General features: G+C 42.5%; 1 protein-coding gene across 1 annotated transcript in view; it reads left to right on the plus strand.

The window, feature by feature from the left end:
- Positions 1-19,590, plus strand: part of LOC143793295 (proton channel OTOP1-like) — a 136,741-nt gene that overhangs the window by 21,782 nt on the left and 95,369 nt on the right. The window contains exon 3 of the mRNA XM_077280145.1: positions 6,556-7,002. Coding sequence (XP_077136260.1) covers positions 6,573-7,002 — 430 coding nt within the window. The 5' untranslated portion in view covers positions 6,556-6,572. The remainder of the gene's footprint in view (positions 1-6,555; positions 7,003-19,590) is intronic.

Consider the following 19,590-nt stretch of genomic DNA (forward strand, 5'->3'; position numbering starts at 1 on the left):
AAGTAAATCTGTCATAAAGTTTTTGTTATGTAATCTGATAGCAGTGTAATGAAGGGGCAGAGACCCTGATTCCAGTGATGTGTCACTTACTGGACTACTTGCTGCAGTTTTGATATAATGCCTGCAGATCTACCAGTTCTCTAATGCTGAGCTCTGTATCACTCCGCCCACAACACCTATTGGCTACTTTCTGTGTACTATTTGCATAGACAGAAAGCTGCCAATCAGTGGTGTGGGTGGTCTTATACAAAGCAGGGGGACTACATGGCACAAGACAACTAGTCCTCTAGTAATAATCTTCTGCTGATAAAATACTGATTTTACTGAAACTGCAGCAAAAAAGTCCAAAATCAGGGGGTATCTGCCTCTACATTATGCTGCTCTCAGATTAAATTACAAAAACCTGCTGACTGATTCCCTTTAATAAAACTAAAGCAAATAAAAAGAAAAATAATCCTGACTTTATTGCCAGTCAATTGCTGACATTCTTTTTTTCCCCATGCACAAGCCTTGGTATTATCATGAGATTATGGAAAAAAGGGAAATTATGGGTATTTCTCCATGAGGGAGTATTGAATTGGCAATATTTATGGGCTTTTTCCATAAAAACAGTCTATTCCCTTAGCAGTATTAAATATGTAATTACCCCTGAGTACATGGCATGTGCTATGTTATTATGATGTTTATGTTACGGTATATTGGGAGCATTTATTGATCACTTTGTACACAGAAAGTGCAAGATTGATCATCTAGGTTTGCATCTTGTGTGCAATTCTAATATTGGACTATGTTCACACTTGCATTGGGACATTCCGTTTTTAGGTACAAACAGATTTAATGTCCGTAACGGTTACATTACATCAGCAATGCAAGTGGAGGGGTCTTATTGATTATTATGGGGGTCTGTCTGCGCTCCGCTATGTATTAGTTTTTAGAACAGGAAAAGTTCTGCACACTGCGCTTTTTCTTCCATTCTATAAATGAACAAATACAGTAACCAGACACATACACATACAGAGAACTCATGGGTCCCCATAATAGGCCACCCTCCTACATATATTAAATATAATATATATATTAACCCCGGTGGTCGGCGCTCATAGCAAGTGAGGTATTCTGCTACATGCAGGCGATCTGATCATTGCCTGTATGTAGCAGAGCCAATCGGGCTATGGCAGCTTTTAGTCTCCCATGGAGACTATTGTAGCATGCCAAGAGTGAAAAAAATGTTTTTAAAAATATAACAAAAATAAAAAAATATGAAAGTTCAAATCACCCCCCCTTTGAAAATAAAACAATAAAAAAATCAAACCTACACATATTTGGTTTTGCCTCGTTCAGAATCGCCTGATCTATCAATAATAAAAGGATTAACCTGATCGCTAAATGGGGTAGCAAGAAAAAAAAGTCAAAATGCCAGAATTACATTTTTTTTGGTCGCCACAACATTGCATTAAAATGCAATAACGGGCGATCAAATGATAGTATCTGCACCAAAATGGTATCATTAAAAATGTCAGCTCGGCCCACAAAAAAATAAGCCCTCAGCCTACCCGAGATCATGAATAATGGAGACGCTACGGGTATCGGAAAATGTTGCTAATTTTTTCTAATTAAGAAAGTTTGCTTTTGTTTTTCACCACCTAGATAAAAAAGAACCTAGATGTGTATCTATGAACTCGTAATGACCAACGTAGTAAAAAACAAGTGTGGAATTTCACCGCACTTGGAATTTTTTCCTGTTTTCCAGTACACGATATGTTAAAACCAATGGGGACGTTCAAAAGGACAACTCGTTCCGCGAAAAGCAAGCCCTCACATGGGCCATATTGATGGAAAAATAAAAAAGTTATGGCTCTGGGAAGAAGGGGAGCAAAAAATGAAAGGGGTTTTTAATAATATATTTTAAAAAAACATTGCTGGGCGCAGTGGACATGGACCTAGGTGGAGTCACAGAAGGTCATACCTCCCAACCTTTAAAAACAGGAAAAGGGACATATATTGCAGCACAAATACAAATACTGTATCCCTACTGAATCCTCTTATCACCCACTATGATATGGCCCCCAAAGAGAGGTGGGTGAGAACCTATAGCGGACAAGGCAAAATAATAATAATAAAAAAATCAATTATTGACACAACAACCAAAAATGAGTTAAAAAATAATGGAGGTGGAGGAACACAATGCATGGATAGCAACAATGTCAGCAGGCAATAGTAAAGAGATGTCTGTGTCATTAAAAAAATGACCGGCAGAGTGATCGTAGTTGAATAACTATTGAATTATGCAATGTTGACAGCAACTCATTAAATTAAGTAGCAATAAAGTGCATAGTGCATTAAATACATGATGCATATCTTATTGTAAAACATGATGTAAAGAATAAAATAAACATTAAAGTGCATGATGTAAACAATCACTTCAAAGACCATTGTTCAATATATCAATAAATAAACTGCCCATGCAGAATTCAATAATATAGCTATTAAATGGAATCTGTCAGAGACACACATTTCAGCCATGTGTCACATATTACGCTGTGTGGTGTTGTTTCCTTACAATAAATGTTTTATCACCAGGATATTATCACTGCCTTGACTACATTGTGTGTGAGAACACGCCCCCTCAAACCACGCCCCCTCCTGAGATAAATAGCTTACTGTGAAAAGGCTATGTAAACAGAAAGCTGTGGTGTGGACTTTGGCAGCTTTCTCAGCTCTGCTGCATGCTACATCTATAAACTCTGATTGTGTTTCAACTGCTGCACCCAGTAATCTAAGTGATACATTGCTGGAATCAGGGTCTCTTCTCCTACATTATGCTGCACTCAGATGAGAAAACAGAAACCTGGTGGCAGATTCCCTTTAATTGATAATAAAGTTTCCACATCAGAAAAAATAAATAAATAATTATATATTGTCATACATTGGCTCTCTCAGCTGTACACAGAGGTAGGCACAGAAACGTTGTCTCTTTAAGTCCTTCATGGGTTTATTATGTACATGGTGAAACAAAAATAAACAGAAAAACAGGGCAAAACAGGAAAACAAAACAAAATGGTATATCACTGTCCATATGTCTGCGGGGATCTGACCGCTCAGGAGAAATCCGCATCCAAAGGTTCAGCTTTCCTTAATAGGACATATAGCACTGGAGCTCCACTCTCCAAGCCTACTGAATGCTGACTGCCTATGGAGGCCAGCTATTTAAACCCTAGACCACACCCTGGGGTGGAGATAAGGTGGACAACCTCCCACCTGCTCTATGGTTGTCCACAAACCAAGCCCTTACATTGGCCGATTAACCCCTCTCAACACAGAGTGTGCTGGAGCAAACTTCTGGGTTTGAAATTACTGAAGCTAATAGTCTCAGTGAGATGTATCTCCCCTCCAGCACTTTGCCAGTGACATTGTCACAATAGACAGGTACTTCTCACTAAATTAGAATATAATCAAAAAGTTAATTTATTTCAGTTCTTCAATACAAAAAGTGAAGCTCATATATTATATAAAGTCATTACAGAGTGATCTATTTCAAATGTTTATTTATGTTAATGTTGATGATTACTTACTGCCATTGAAAACTAAAAAGTCATTATCTCCATAAATTAGAATACTTTATAACACCAGCTTGAAAAATTATTTTAAAATCTGAAATGTTGGCCTACTCAAATGTATGTCCAGTAAATGCACTCAGTACTTGGTCAGGGCTCCTTTTGCATCAATTACTGCATCAAAGCGGCGAGGCATGGAGGCGATCAGCCTGTGGTACTGCTGAGGAGTTATGGAAGCCCAGGTTGCTTTGATAGCAGCCTTCAGCTCGTCTGCATTGTTGGGTCTGGCATCTCTCATCTTCCTCTTGATAATATCCCATAGATTCTCTACGGGGTTTAGGTCAGGCAAGTGATACTGTTGTTTTTAAACCAGTTATTGGTACTTTTGGCAGTGTGGACAGGTGCCAAGTCCTGCTGGAGAATGACATTTCCATCTCCAAAAAGCTTGTCGGCAGAGGCAAGCATGAAGTGCTCTAAAATTTCCTGGTAGATGGCTGCTCTGACTTTGGTCTTGATAAAACACAGTGGTCCTACACCAGCAGATGACATGGCTCCCCAAACCATCACTGATTGTGGAAACTTCACACTAGACCTCCAGCAGCTTGGATTGTGGCCTCTCCACTCTTTCTCCAGACTGTGGAACCATGACTTCCAAATGAAATGTAAAATTTACTTTCATCTGAAAACAACACCTTGGACCACTGACAACAGTCCAGTTCTTTCTCTCCTTGGCCCAGGTAAGACGCTTCTGACGTTGTCTATTGGTCATGATTGGCCTGACACAAGGAATGTGACACTTGTAGCCCATGTCCTGGATACGTCTGTGTGTGGTGACTCTTGAAGCAATGACTCCAGCAGCAGTCCGCTCCTTGTGAATCTCTCCCAAAATTCCGAATGGCCTTTTCTTAACAGTCCTTTCAAGGCTGCAGTTATCCCGGTTGCTTCTGCACCTTTTTCTACCACACTTTTTCCTTCCACTTAACTTTCCATTAATATGCTTGGATACAGCACTTTGTGAACAGCCAGCTTCTTTAGCAATGACCTCCTTGTGGAGTGTGTCAATGACTGCCTTCTGGACATCTGTAAAGTCAGCAGTCTTCCCCATCATTGTGGTGCCTACTGAAACAGAATAAGGGACCTTTTTAATAAATCCTTTGGAAGCCTTTGCAGGTTTTTTTTTTGCTAATTATTCTAATTTACTGAGATAATTACTTTTGGGTTTTCATTGGCTGTAAGCCATAATCATTAACATTAACAGAAATAAACACTTGAAATAGATCACTCTGTTTGTAATGACTCTATATAATATACGAGTTTAACTTTTTTGTATTGAAAAATATAATAAATTAACTTTTTGATGATATTCTAATTTATTGAGAAGCACTTGTATAAATGTACAAAAAGATATTCTGCCCATATCAATATGATGAATAATGCCGTATTGGTTAAATTGAATATTTTGTGACATGGTAAATGTAGGTAAGTAATAAAGTGCTATACCATTCAAATAGATCCATGAACATTGTTTGCCCTCCACTCTAATAAAAATGGCAGATTTCTGAGACGCACACAACTCGTCAGGCGGTGCCACTTTATGAAGAGATGTGCACCTCTTCATGAATCAGAAGTGTCTGACTCCAGCATGCCCCCCTAAACATGTTGCCAAAACTTTTAGACTTTTGGCGTCTTCACGCCAGTCTCTTCCAGCCGCGCTAAAAAAGGTGGAGCTAGGGCGGGATGAGGGAATGGAGGGAGCATGATGCCACAGATTGTCTAATTCATGATGAGCTGTGACATACTGTATGCCATAAGTCTCACTCCAGGGCCCGACTTAAGTAAAATTTCTGGCATAGCACTCTGAGGCACACGTCACTGTCAGAAGATCCAGATTCGTAAAGAGGTGTGCAGCTCTTCGCGCCCCCCCCATCAAGATCGGAGTGAACAGCACCAATCTTGATGAATCGGGCTCTGTGTTTTTCATTCTCTTTCATTCACCCAATGCTAATCTCTGTTGTTTAGTAAGATACCATTTTGTATTTGGAACAACATTTTTTTCAAGATCTTCACATACTGTTTACACAAATATCTTGATTGCTGGGCAAAAGGATGAGAGGAGGAACGGTGGTAGATTTCTTAATAGTGGAAGGGAACTGATCACTCTGTGATCACCCTGCTCCAACAATAGCTCTTCTAATGTCCGTAGCGCTTGTAGTCCCATTGCTGTAGTAACATCTGGGTGGGATGAATCCTCAGAAAAGTGTTCTGTAAGAAACAATTTACGTATGAGCGAAAAAGTATCTTTAGCAGCACTGAAATATTCAAAATTAGAAGTTGAACTAAAATTAAGGCCAAAGCCAGAACAAATGGCTGTCCAGGTGGAAGTGTGATGGCCGAAAGATGAATTACTTTTAAAACACCTGCATGTGATTCCTCGGCCTGGTTGAACATTGATGTTGCATTTGGTAGAATTGCATCTGAGGTTATAATAACATGATGATGATCTCGATTGTTGATGTGATTGTGACTCGGTGCTGCATCATCAGACCTTCTGCATTCAGACGCACAGGCTGAATGGTGAAACAGGGAGCGGACGACTCCCTGGCCCACAATTGTGTTCAACTGAATTTGCATCCCGGATAGACAGACACCATTGAAATTGTGATGGTTGTGCCTCTTAGCATTGACCTTACCCAACTCATGGTCCCCTTAGTAGTTGCGTGGTCTCCTGCTATGAGTGGTGCACCACAGCAAATAATGGACCCTTGACTTACCCCAAGATAACAACTTGGGCTCCACAAGTTTGCACCACTTATGCAATGGATTGGCTTTTGACGTTAATTTCCTTTGTCAGTTCTGTAAAACAAAACAGACAAAAGAATGTCCTACACAAGTGTAAACATAGAAGCTTTGGTTAGATATTTTTATATTGTGATAGACATGGCTCTGCTGCACATGTATGATGTCTGGAGTGCACTTATTTAACTTCTATGGTTTATTTTAGGGATTTCCTTGATCTAAATGGTTACCGACATGACTGAAGACAATGGCTATGCTACAGTAAATTCCAGTTCCACACTGAATGGGATCTCTCTGAATATTATGGATATCGCAGATGAAATAACATTACCTCCTCCTCCTCCACCACCACCTCCTCCTATAATATCTGACCAGCATATGCGAACCAAAAAATCGATTTCCAGAAGAAAGCATAAGAACAGCGAGATTGCCAGCAGTCAATATGGCATCAATATCTTCATCGTTGGACTTATTCTTATGTTTGCAACTTATCTAAAGATCAATGGCCTCTCCGAAAGTGATCGGTTGATCTTCCTGATCATTTTAATGCTAATTCAGGTTGGGTGGATGATTTTTTATATGGCTGTTGGTAGCAGAAAAAGATGGGCTACTGTTGAGAAAGATGGACACGCTGGTGCCCGGTGGCTACGGTGTAAGTAAAAACATTATTATTGTTATTTTAGTGTCTAGGAATGTACAAAGTGTTATCACATCAGTTAAAACAAATCAACACAAAGAGTAAAATTAAAGGGAGGGAAAAAGAGCAACTGTTCAAAAGCCTCAACCTCCTAAGGCTTTTATTTCCAAGTCCCTCCAACCAGAAATGTAACTGGAAGCTCCTAATCACCAATGAACGATCTGAAAAATGCCCATATCACTTGTCATTTATAGTACTGATCTCCGCAGGTGAGGCAGAGACCTTTTAAGTCTTCTACAAACCTTAGGGTTAGGACATGACCCCGACCTTAGAACATAGTTTAGAATTCTTACCAATTATCCTTGGACTGTCCATGTGGACACCAAAAAAAGGGTAGACCCCCAAACAACATGAAGAGTTGGCAATTCACCTGAAATTCACAGAAGCCTACTGGATCCTCCTGTAAGGAAACGCTACTAGAAGTTTTCTGGACATGGTGCCATGATGCTTTGTCATCCATTTGAGCCTTGGTATCTAGATGTATATTATTTTTTTGGAACATTTGTAGAGGTTAATATATCTGTTTAATAAATTAACTTGATGTCAGAGACATATACTTCAGAGGGTCTACAGAAGGCCTCAATGGTGGGCAGACATAAAAGGCCCCCTGTGCAATAACAGTGTATGGGCCCTTTGCAGTCCAGTAATGTGTCTGTGACAAAATCTGCTTGTTGCTTTAGAAGTGAAGTGGGCCCTCTTACCTCTCAGGCCTCTGTGGGGCTTCACAGGTTGCACCAATATGTCTGCTCCTGTTTGGATGTTATATACTGTACATGTAACAAGGGCACCGGGGAGGAGGGGGGGGCAAGTTGTGGCTGAGCAATTTAGAGGCACAGTACTTAGACAGAGTCCACTGAACACACTATCAGCGAACAGCCCTGGCTTTGTACATACAAAGCTGATTTGTTTTCCCCAAACAGAGTTACCTTGTTTCCTTCTCCGGGCCACTATTGTCCAGGCGAAGCAGAGTCAGGAGGCAACTCTTATCCAAGGGGGAATAACTTTAATATACAGGGATGGAATAGAAGGGATGAACAAGGAAGGAATGGAAGTAGTGAACAAGGGTAGAATGGAAGTAGAAGAGTACAACACTGAATCTCTGATCTCTCCCTGCCCTTTCCACAACTGCACCCACAGCAGTTGCTGAGGCCTGAAGTTCTGCAGTAGTCCACGTTCCGGGATTAACCCTACAAAAGAGGGGACCCCTCCAAAGTCCAGGGGGCCGATGTTGCAATTCCTCAATCCTTTGTCCTTAGTCCTTGGTCATTGGGACCCCTTCTTGAGTCCTCTCAGGCCACGCTGGATCCTTGTCCCTTCCTCTGCTCAGTCTTTTATCAGGGGCAACAAACCTCTCCCATCCGGGTGGTATGGCAGTGCCCCTCTTTCACATTGCCTCTGCCCTAGCCAACGATCCGGGCAGAAATGAGGAAGCTGTAGCTTCCTTTCACCTCTAGGTTTCCCACTGTATGGTTCGGTTCCTTGAGCCGGCCGACACTCCCTTTGACAGTTCCAACAAGGGGTTCGTTATACAGGTGTAGTCTTTCACAAATCTCCTGTAGTAGCCAGTAAGCCCTGAGAAAGCCCATACATCTTTCACCATTGTAGGAGTGGGCCATTCTTGCACCGCCGCCACTTTCTCTCATGCAGGTCTGACTCTTCACTTGACACAATATGCCCCAAATACTCAATCTGCTTACGGAATAGATGACATTTCTGTGGCTTAACTTTCAGGCAATGACTCTGCAACAGGCTCAGCACTTGTTTAAGTCGCTGTAGGTGTTCCTCAAAGGTGGGAGCGTAGACGATGATGTCATCAAGGTGGATCAAGGTGGCCTCAAAATTTAAATCTCCCAGACACCTCTCTATTAAGCGCTGGAATCTCCCTGGTGCATTAGTCAGACCAAATGTCATACGATTGAACTCGAACAGTCCCATGGGCAATACAAATGCTGTTTTTGGCTGGTCATGTTCTGCCTTGGGCACCTGCCAGTACCTGCTAGCAAAATCAAGGGTGGAAAAATACTTAGCCCGTCCCAGGGCAGAGAGGGATTCCTCAATTCAGGGCATCGGATAAGAGTCTTGCACTGTGCAGGCGTTCAGCCGCCTATAATCGACACAGAACCGCAGAGTTCCATCTTTTTTAAGGACCAGCACAATGGGGTACGCCCACGGGCTCTGACTCTCTCGTATCACTGGCATATGAGCCAGCATTTCCTTTACCTCTTTATACATCTGGGGAGGTATTTGACGATATCGCTTCGGACTGGTGAGGCATTCCCAGTAGGAATTTCATGAGCGACCGCCTGAGTACAACTGAAGTCATCTTCATGGCAAGCAAAGACCTCCTGCTAGCACTCCAGTACCTCCTCTACTTGCTTACTTATTGAGGTGATAGTCCCATCAATTAAGCCCACATCCATTCTAAAATTCTGCGACCCTCTCTTTTGTTACTAGATGGAGGCTCCGGTGTTGCTGTAACTGCTAGAGACCTGGGATCTCCCTGCACAACGGCCAGTTGAACTACTTCGAAGGCATTAGCTTCTCCAGCATGACCAGGATTTGGGCCACTTCACTCTTAGGTAGAAGGGTGAGACTTTTGGTCCCCAGATTGACACATTACACTTCAATGTTGCTGTCTCGAACTGTAGCTAGGGTCCGAGCGACGAGCAATCCAGGAGGTATTTGATCCATTGCTGTTGGCTCGATTTGCACTTCCACTTCCTCCAGAGGAGTACATGCTCGCACTGGCAATGAGATCACTGTCTGGCTGGGCAGTAAGGTAATTTTGGCAGCCGCTGGTACCATCACTTTCCCTAAGACTTTTCCATCTCCTGACGTTTCCTGGGCCTGAACTGCTTGGATTAGCCTTTGAAACACCTTCCATTGAGGGGTTCGTGGGCTACATTGGTTCAAGAAGAGTTCCTGCAGCTCACTAATCAAAAGCTATCCCATTTCTTTCAGCACATTCATTCCCATGTTTATTACGGGCCCACGACAAACATCTCCTGTGACCAACATGACACTCTTACGACCTACATCCTTCCTGCATACTTTAATCTCCATCCATACCACTTCTGCGATTGGAATTGGCAACTGGATGGCAACTGTTAATCTTATTACGGGTCCCCACTCTGGCCATGAGACCTCTGGAAAGTATTGTCTGAAGTAGGTTTCTGGCAGATTAGTCACTTTTGACCCGCTGTCGATCAGACAGGGAACAGCCCGCCCATTTACATTGGCCCAGACTGTAGGGCTTGCTGAAACTATATTTTTGAGACTTCATCTCTCCTTCTTCCATCTCTCCGGCTCCGGGTTGCATCCCCCAGCCACGGAACTCACAAGTTTAACTGCTGCCTTAGTGGGGGCTGTCTCCGACTTGCACAGCCTTGAGCGTAATGTCCTGTCTTTCCACAATAGAAACACATCAGTCCTCCTTCGGCATCACGGGGTCTCACTCCTTGACGAGGCCCGGTAGTATGGCGAGATCCAGTATCACTTTCATCTCTAATTCAGGGGACTTCTCTCTGTGGCTCTTGAGCTAGAACAGGGTCTCTCCTGAGACTGGACCATTCTCTTCGCATCTCTTGTATCTCTTTCCGGATCTCTCGAGCCCACTCCGGCTCCACTGCAGGTGAGGTAGGTACTTCGTTGCTACGGACCATCCCAGCCAGGGCCATCATCCCCTGCTCCTTTTCCCTTACACATGCCTCCGCCTCTTCCTCTAAGAAGGTCATACGTGGGCTAGCTTGCAAGCGTTCTAGCAGTGCCTGTTTCAGCAGTATATCCCTAAGACCTAACACAAATTGATCCCTCAAAATTACATAGTAACATAGTAACATAGTTAGCAAAGGCCAAAACAAGACATTTGTCCATCCAGTTCAGCCTATATTCCATCAGAATAAATCCCCAGATCTACGCCCTTCTAAGGAACCTAATAACTATAAGATACAATACTGTTACTATCCAGGAAGACATCCAGGCCTCTCTTGAATCCCTCAACTGAGTTCTCCATCACCACCTCCTCAGGCAAGGAATTCCAGATTCTCAAAGCCCTAACAGTAAAGAATCCTCTTCTATGTTGGTGGAAAAACCTTCTCTCCTCCAGACACAGAGAATATCCCCTTGTGACCATCACATTCCTTGGTATAAACAGATCCTCAGACAGATATTTGTATTGTCCCTTATATACTTATACATGGTTATTAGATCACCCCTCAGCGTCAGCAGTCTTTTTTCTAGACTAAATAATCCTAATTCGGCTAATCTCTCTGCGTATTGCAGTTCCCCAATCCCCTTTATTAATTTTGTTGCCCTCCTTTGTACTCTCTCTAGTTCCATTATATCCTTCCTGAGCACTGGTGCCCAAAACTGTACACAGTGCTCCATGTGCGGTCTAACCAGGGATTTGTACAGAGGCAGCATAATGCTCTCATCATGTCTATCCAAACCTCCTTTAATGCACCCCATGATCCTATTTGCCTTGCAAGCCGCTCCTTGACACTGGCTGCTTCAGGTAAGTTTATCATTAACTAGGATCACCAAGTCCTTCTCCATGTCAGATTTACCCAGTGGTTTCCCGTTCAGTGTGTAAAGGTGATGTTGATTCCTTCTTCCCATGTGTATAACCTTACATTTATAATTGTTAAACCACATCTGCCACTTCTCGGCCCAAGTTTCCAACTTATCCAGATCCATCTGTAGCAGAATACTATCTTCTCTTGTAGAGATGATACAAAACTATGTAAAGCAGTAAGCTTTACATAGTTTTGTATAATCTGCAAATATTGATATTTTACTGTGTAAACCTTCTACCAGATCGTTAATAAATATGTTGAAGAGAACAGGTCCCAACACCGCCCCTGCGGTACCCCACTGGTCACAGCGACCCAGTTAGAGACTATACCATTTATAACCACCCTCTGCTTTCTATCACTAAGCCAGTTACTTACCCATTTACACACATTTTCCCCCAGACTCAGGATTCTCATTTTGTGTACCAACCTCTTGTGTGGAACGGCATCAAGCGCTTTGGAAAAATCAAGATATACCATGTCCAATGACTCACATTGGTCCAATCTATAGCTTACCTCTTCATAAAAACTGATTAGATTGGTTTGACAGGAGCGATTCCTCATAAACCCATGCTGATATGGAGTTAAACAGTTATTCTCATTGAGATAATCCAGAATAACATCCCTCAGAAACTCTTCAAATATTTTACCAACAGTAGAGGTTAGACTTACTGGCCTATAATTTCCAGGTTCACTTTTAGAGCCCTTTTTGAATATTGGTACCACATTTGCTATGCGCCAGTCCTGTGGAACAGACCCCGTCGCTATAGAGTCCCTAAAAATAAGAAATAATGGTTTATCTATTACATTACTTAGTTCTCTTAGTACTCGTGGGTGTATGCCATCCGGACCCGGAGATTTATCTGTTTTAATCTTATTTAGCCGGTTTCGCACCTCTTCTTGGGTTAGATTGGTGACCCTTAATATAGAGTTTTCTTTGTCTCTCAGCATTTTACCTAACATTTCATTTTCCACCTTGAATACTGTGGAGAAGAAGGTGTTTAATATATTAGCTTTTTCCTCGTCATCTACAACAATTCTTTCCTCACAATTTGTTAAGGGTCCTACACTTTCCCTTATGATTCTTTTACTATTGATATAGCTGAAGAACAGTTTGGGATCAGTTTTACTCTCCTTAGCTATGTGCTTCTCTGTTTCCTTTTTTGGCAGCTTTAGTTTTTTTGATAAAGTTTTTTTCTTCCTCATAGTTTTTTAGAGCTTCAACGGTGCCATCCTGCTTTAGTAGTTTAAATGCTTTCTTTTTGCTGTTAATTGCCCTTCTTACTTCTTTCTTTAGCCACATTGGGTTTTTCCTATTTCTTGTTCTTTTATTCCCACAAAAAAATCGATGAATCCAGCAGGAATGTAGTAAAATCAGTAAATTTATTTCTTCTAGCAGTGCCTGTTTCAGCAGTATATCCCTAAGACCTAACACAAATTGATCCCTCAAAATTACATAGTAACATAGTAACATAGTTAGCAAAGGCCAAAACAAGACATTTGTCCATCCAGTTCAGCCTATATTCCATCAGAATAAATCCCCAGATCTACGCCCTTCTAAGGAACCTAATAACTATAAGATACAATACTGTTACTATCCAGGAAGACATCCAGGCCTCTCTTGAATCCCTCAACTGAGTTCTCCATCACCACCTCCTCAGGCAAGGAATTCCAGATTCTCAAAGCCCTAACAGTAAAGAATCCTCTTCTATGTTGGTGGAAAAACCTTCTCTCCTCCAGACACAGAGAATATCCCCTTGTGACCATCACATTCCTTGGTATAAACAGATCCTCAGACAGATATTTGTATTGTCCCTTATATACTTATACATGGTTATTAGATCACCCCTCAGCGTCAGCAGTCTTTTTTCTAGACTAAATAATCCTAATTCGGCTAATCTCTCTGCGTATTGCAGTTCCCCAATCCCCTTTATTAATTTTGTTGCCCTCCTTTGTACTCTCTCTAGTTCCATTATATCCTTCCTGAGCACCAGTGCCCAAAACTGGACACAGTACTCCATGTGCGGTCTAACCAGGGATTTGTACAGAGGCAGCATAATGCTCTCATCATGTCTATCCAAACCTCCTTTAATGCACCCCATGATCCTATTTGCCTTGCAAGCCGCTCCTTGACACTGGCTGCTTCAGGTAAGTTTATCATTAACTAGGATCACCAAGTCCTTCTCCATGTCAGATTTACCCAGTGGTTTCCCGTTCAGTGTGTAAAGGTGATGTTGATTCCTTCTTCCCATGTGTATAACCTTACATTTATAATTGTTAAACCACATCTGCCACTTCTCGGCCCAAGTTTCCAACTTATCCAGATCCATCTGTAGCAGAATACTATCTTCTCTTGTAGAGATGATACAAAACTATGTAAAGCAGTAAGCTTTACATAGTTTTGTATAATCTGCAAATATTGATATTTTACTGTGTAAACCTTCTACCAGATCGTTAATAAATATGTTGAAGAGAACAGGTCCCAACACCGCCCCTGCGGTACCCCACTGGTCACAGCGACCCAGTTAGAGACTATACCATTTATAACCACCTTCTGCTTTCTATCACTAAGCCAGTTACTTACCCATTTACACACATTTTCCCCCAGACTCAGGATTCTCATTTTGTGTACCAACCTCTTGTGTGGAACGGCATCAAGCGCTTTGGAAAAATCAAGATATACCATGTCCAATGACTCACATTGGTCCAATCTATAGCTTACCTCTTCATAAAAACTGATTAGATTGGTTTGACAGGAGCGATTCCTCATAAACCCATGCTGATATGGAGTTAAACAGTTATTCTCATTGAGATAATCCAGAATAACATCCCTCAGAAACTCTTCAAATATTTTACCAACAGTAGAGGTTAGACTTACTGGCCTATAATTTCCAGGTTCACTTTTAGAGCCCTTTTTGAATATTGGTACCACATTTGCTATGCGCCAGTCCTGTGGAACAGACCCCGTCGCTATAGAGTCCCTAAAAATAAGAAATAATGGCTTGCCTATTATATTACTTAGTTCTCTTAGTACTCGTGGGTGTATGCCATCCGGACCCGGAGATTTATCTGTTTTAATCTTATTTAGCCGGTTTCGCACCTCTTCTTGGGTTAGATTGGTGACCCTTAATATAGAGTTTTCTTTGTCTCTCAGCATTTTACCTAACATTTCATTTTCCACCTTGAATACTGTGGAGAAGAAGGTGTTTAATATATTAGCTTTTTCCTCGTCATCTACAACAATTCTTTCCTCACAATTTGTTAAGGGTCCTACACTTTCCCTTATGATTCTTTTACTATTGATATAGCTGAAGAACAGTTTGGGATCAGTTTTACTCTCCTTAGCTATGTGCTTCTCTGTTTCCTTTTTTGGCAGCTTTAGTTTTTTTGATAAAGTTTTTTTCTTCCTCATAGTTTTTTAGAGCTTCAACGGTGCCATCCTGCTTTAGTAGTTTAAATGCTTTCTTTTTGCTGGTAATTACCCTTCTTACTTCTTTCTTTAGCCACATTGGGTTTTTCCTATTTCTTGTTCTTTTATTCCCACAAAAAAATCGATGAATCCAGCAGGAATGTAGTAAAATCAGTAAATTTATTTCTTCATTTTTTTTTAAAAAAGGAAAGGGTTGTATCCTTTGGTACACCACTTGTAAATAAGTTATAATTTCTTACAGCATTATGCACACATGGCAGCGTTCTTCTGACGCGTCTCACCATGATTAAGACGTTAGTCGAAACGCGTCTTAAATGGAGAAATAAATTTACTGATTTTACTACATTCCTGCTGGATTCATCGATTTTTCTGTGGACTGAGTGCTCAACTTTTCCGTGCAGGAACAGGTGTGGAATAGCCGATATTCAGGTGAGCCGACTATCTTTTGGTTTTTTGTTTATTCCCACAAGGTATAAACCGCTTACAGTGCCTATTTAGGATGTTCTTGAACATTTCCCATTTATTATCTGTATTCTTATTTCTGAGGATATTGTCCCAGTCAACCAGATTAAGGGCATCTCTAAGCTGGTCAAACTTTGCCTTCCTAAAGTTCAGTGTTTTTGTGACTCCCTGACAAGTCCCCCTAGTGAAAGACAGGTGAAACTGTACAATATTGTGGTCGCTATTTCCTAGATGCCCGACCACCTGCAGATTTGTTATTCTGTGAGGTCTATTAGATAGTATTAGGTCTAAAAGTGCTGCTCCTCTGGTTGGATTCTGCACCAATTGTGAAAGATAATTTTTCTTGGTTATTAGCAGAAACCTGTTGCCTTTATGGGTTTCACAGGTCTCTGTTTCCCAGTTAATATCCGGGCAATTAAAGTCCCCCCTAACAAGAACCTCATTATGGGTTGCAACTTCATCTATCTGCTTTAGTAGTAGACTTTCCATGATTTCTGTTATATTTTGGGGTTTATAGCAGACAATTTAGCAGCGGGTATATCTTCCACTAGATTTTAGTATTGTATTTAGCAAAGGTGGAATTAAAACTTAACCTTTAATAATACAAAATAAGAAATTACACTAAAATATTACACAAAAAAACATTAAAATGCACAGTAGTATGATGCCAAGCACAAAACCACACCAGAAAACTATCAGTAGTGGCCAGTCATATTGAGGTTTAACAACTAAAAACATCTATCAAGAACATAAGCAGTCCTATATATTATAGCCATACTGATTGACTCAATAATACCATATTAATACAATGCTTATACGGGGTAGTGCACAATTCAGCCAATGCCGATCACCCAAGGAAAAGGCAAAGAAAAACATCATCACTCTTCTATACAATGATAAGGAACAGTGTCACCCAGTCTTTCAGTCGAAGGGACAGTCACATTCATTTGATGATGTACAGGTGCTATATTGCACGGGGGTTACACCACATCCCATGTTTGTAACAGACCCCAATGAGAATTTTGTTACTATTTTTCCCTCCATGTATTTCTGTCAGAAGACCCCACTCCCACAGCTTCCCTTTTGGTAATGTGCGCATGCACCTCTTGCAACGCGTTGATATACTACATCACTGTCTCTCCCTCTTGCTGAACACGACCAAATAAACACATGCGCAACTCTCCAACATTAGTGGGGTCCCCGTGCATCTCTTCCATAACCTGCATCACCTTCTCCAATGTATCCCGCTCATTCGGAGGGCGGAACATCACAGACCACCGAGCCTCACCGTCCAGTGCCATTTATGCTATCTCCGTCTGTAACGCAGGGGCCATGGGGTGCATTCACAGCATGCTCTTAACCCGTTCAGTCCAATCCCATAACATCATGTTATCTCCTGTGAACTTTGGGAGGTTACAGAGCATTGCCCCTAATGGCAGGCTGGACCTGGGGGTACCCATAGTGGACTGGTCTGCAGCATCCATGTCCCCGGACTGCATCCTGCCGACTACGCCAAATGTAATAAGCAGCTACTGGGATGCAGTAACACAAATGCTGCAGAGCAGGAATCAACTATATTTAATTATTTACCAGTGGGAGTATCCTCGCAGGAAGTTAGCAGGGTAAACAAAGAGTAAACTAAATAAAAGTTGGTTAACTAAACAGTCTCTTGTTAACAGTTTCACTTATCATGACTCCGCAGCCTGTCACTCTCTGAAGACTCCGTGGGTAGCAGAATGCCGGCGATTGTTCTGTGTAATGTCTGCTGGTATCCTCGCCTAGCACATGGTCCTTCTTCTGGCGGCAGTGCGTGGTCTCCGGTTTTGCCCACTGAGCCCCTAGTCCATATATCTGTGGAGTAAGAGAGTAGCGCTCCCCACAAGATTCCTCTCAGCACGAGTGTCCTTGACCAGCTGCCATGACTTGAAGGGCTGCGCTGCAATGATTTACTCGGTGACCCGGTGACTGCGATGCTGCATCGTTCACGCACTCCCCTGCACACCCGCCGGTTTTGGTGAGTCCGTCACTATGTAGCCCTTTCTCTTCACACCGCGGCCTGTCGCTCCCCTCACATTGGTTGCGGTCTGCGCCACATCGACATTCTGGCAGGACACCTCAGTTGCCGCGCAATTCATTTTACCTCACACTGACTGACAATGTCCCCTTCACCCTAGTTGCCGACTTGCTCCAGCTGCAATCTCGTTCCCCACAGAAACAGGAGGTCTGACCTCAGCAGTTCCGGATCCGATGCTTCAGCAGCCTCAGCAGCCCTGTCCTCCCTTCTACATCACCTTGATCTAATAAAAATCAGAGTTTGTTATTGTTTCTGAAAATTAGGTGGAGATGGTGGCGCTAGAATGGCTTGTAACTTCAAGTGGTCCGGGGTAGTAGCACTTGGAGTGTAGGCAGTGAGGCACAGCACCAGAAAGTATTCATGGTACACCAATGGGAACAGGAAAGAAAAAAAATATATATAAAAGTTATGTTAGTGCACTGCCAAGAATGTCAGTGAGGATGCAGTGACTTAAATAAGTACCTTTTATTTAGGATCAAAATCACAAACCGTGTGGTAGACGCGCACAGATGCTGCTTAATGACACATTTAAGAAGGAATGACAGTTTAAAAACATTTTTTTGAAGATAAAAAAGTTATCTAATATTAAATTATAATTAACATATGTGCTGGAATCGGAGGAGTATATACTATGCTCTCACTGTGAGTTCCCCAATAACTGGCCTAGTAGTGAAAGCAGCCGTGGCCTCATACATCACTCGTCAGTCAACTGCATAATTGTCCTGATGATTGGAGGCAGGGGAGTTGCATTCTCCTTGACAAACTGGTCATAGCGGAGGGATCTGTGTGATCTCTCCAGTGTTATCCTTGACATATAGTATTTGGTCTATAATAGAATCATTTTGGAATTAGCGCTTTTCATGTATATCCAATAAAAATGACTCTTTTATTGGGGTAAAGTTCTTTGCAGTTCCTGTGAGCCTAAATTAATATTCCCCAATCAGGAGATGAGATATATGGGCATGGTTTTTAAATATGGGGCATGATTATGGAAAAAAATTGAGCTATGCTCAATGCAGCGCCCCAGAGTCCTGGTCGTTGCAGTACTGTGGCTCCGCCGCTAAGGGGAGCTATGGTACGTCTGATGGCACTGAAGGAGTTCATCTGACCAGGTATCACAGACACCAATACATTTCACAGCCGGGCCTCCAGGGGGAGCTAAGGGTTCTATTCATTAGGCCACTCCTCACATACTGGTAAAACTGGGGGTCAGGCAGGAAGTTAGGGAGAAAAGCTGACTGGGTTGGAACCAGGCAACACCTTGTGGCAGAGGGTGTTGTGGGGGAAGATTCGGTAGGGCTCCTGTCGGGGGTGGGATCCTGACAGAGGCCTGGCAATTGAAGAGAACGTAACGGGACCGTGCCTGCTCAGCATAGCGGCGGTGCCCAAGGAAGGATTAGAAGCGAGATAGATTGTGCTGAGTGAGAAACGAGATCAAAGCAACAAGGAGAATACCAGTAGGAGTCGTGCTGTATGACCGAGGCAACATCCTACTGAGGTTCACAACCGGCGGCCGGAACGCCGAGGAAGTATTCATAAATCTAGCTTCAAGCAATACTTCAAACCAACGGCAGGACAGTCAGTCATAGGCGGGCTGTCTCACCTAAATCACCTACGAAGACATAGGGGGCAGCTTGTGGAGAGGGGCGACTCTAGGGTCCCGGAAGAGCTCCGAGCCTACCCGTCATACGGGTGCCGTCCTAACCGTAACATCAGGGAGGGACGGAAGATTAGCAGAACATCATCTAATCGAGTTGTGAGGGAACTTAAGAAACAGACACAACAGTTGTGGGGACTTTCCGTAAGCACAGCAGGGAAGGACCGCAACACATAGCGCTAGCAGGAAGGCACAGATTTCCACCTGTAAAGAGAACTCTGGAGGTGCCATTGGACCGGCCGGACTTGCGCAGCCTGGTTATCCGGAATCTGGACTGAGGACCCAGAGATCTTCAGTAAAGAGGTAAAGAGACTGCAACTGGGTGTCCTCGTTATTTACTGCACCGCAC

The sequence above is a fragment of the Ranitomeya variabilis genome, chromosome 1 (assembly GCF_051348905.1).
Source record: "Ranitomeya variabilis isolate aRanVar5 chromosome 1, aRanVar5.hap1, whole genome shotgun sequence".
Taxonomy (NCBI): domain Eukaryota; kingdom Metazoa; phylum Chordata; class Amphibia; order Anura; family Dendrobatidae; genus Ranitomeya; species Ranitomeya variabilis.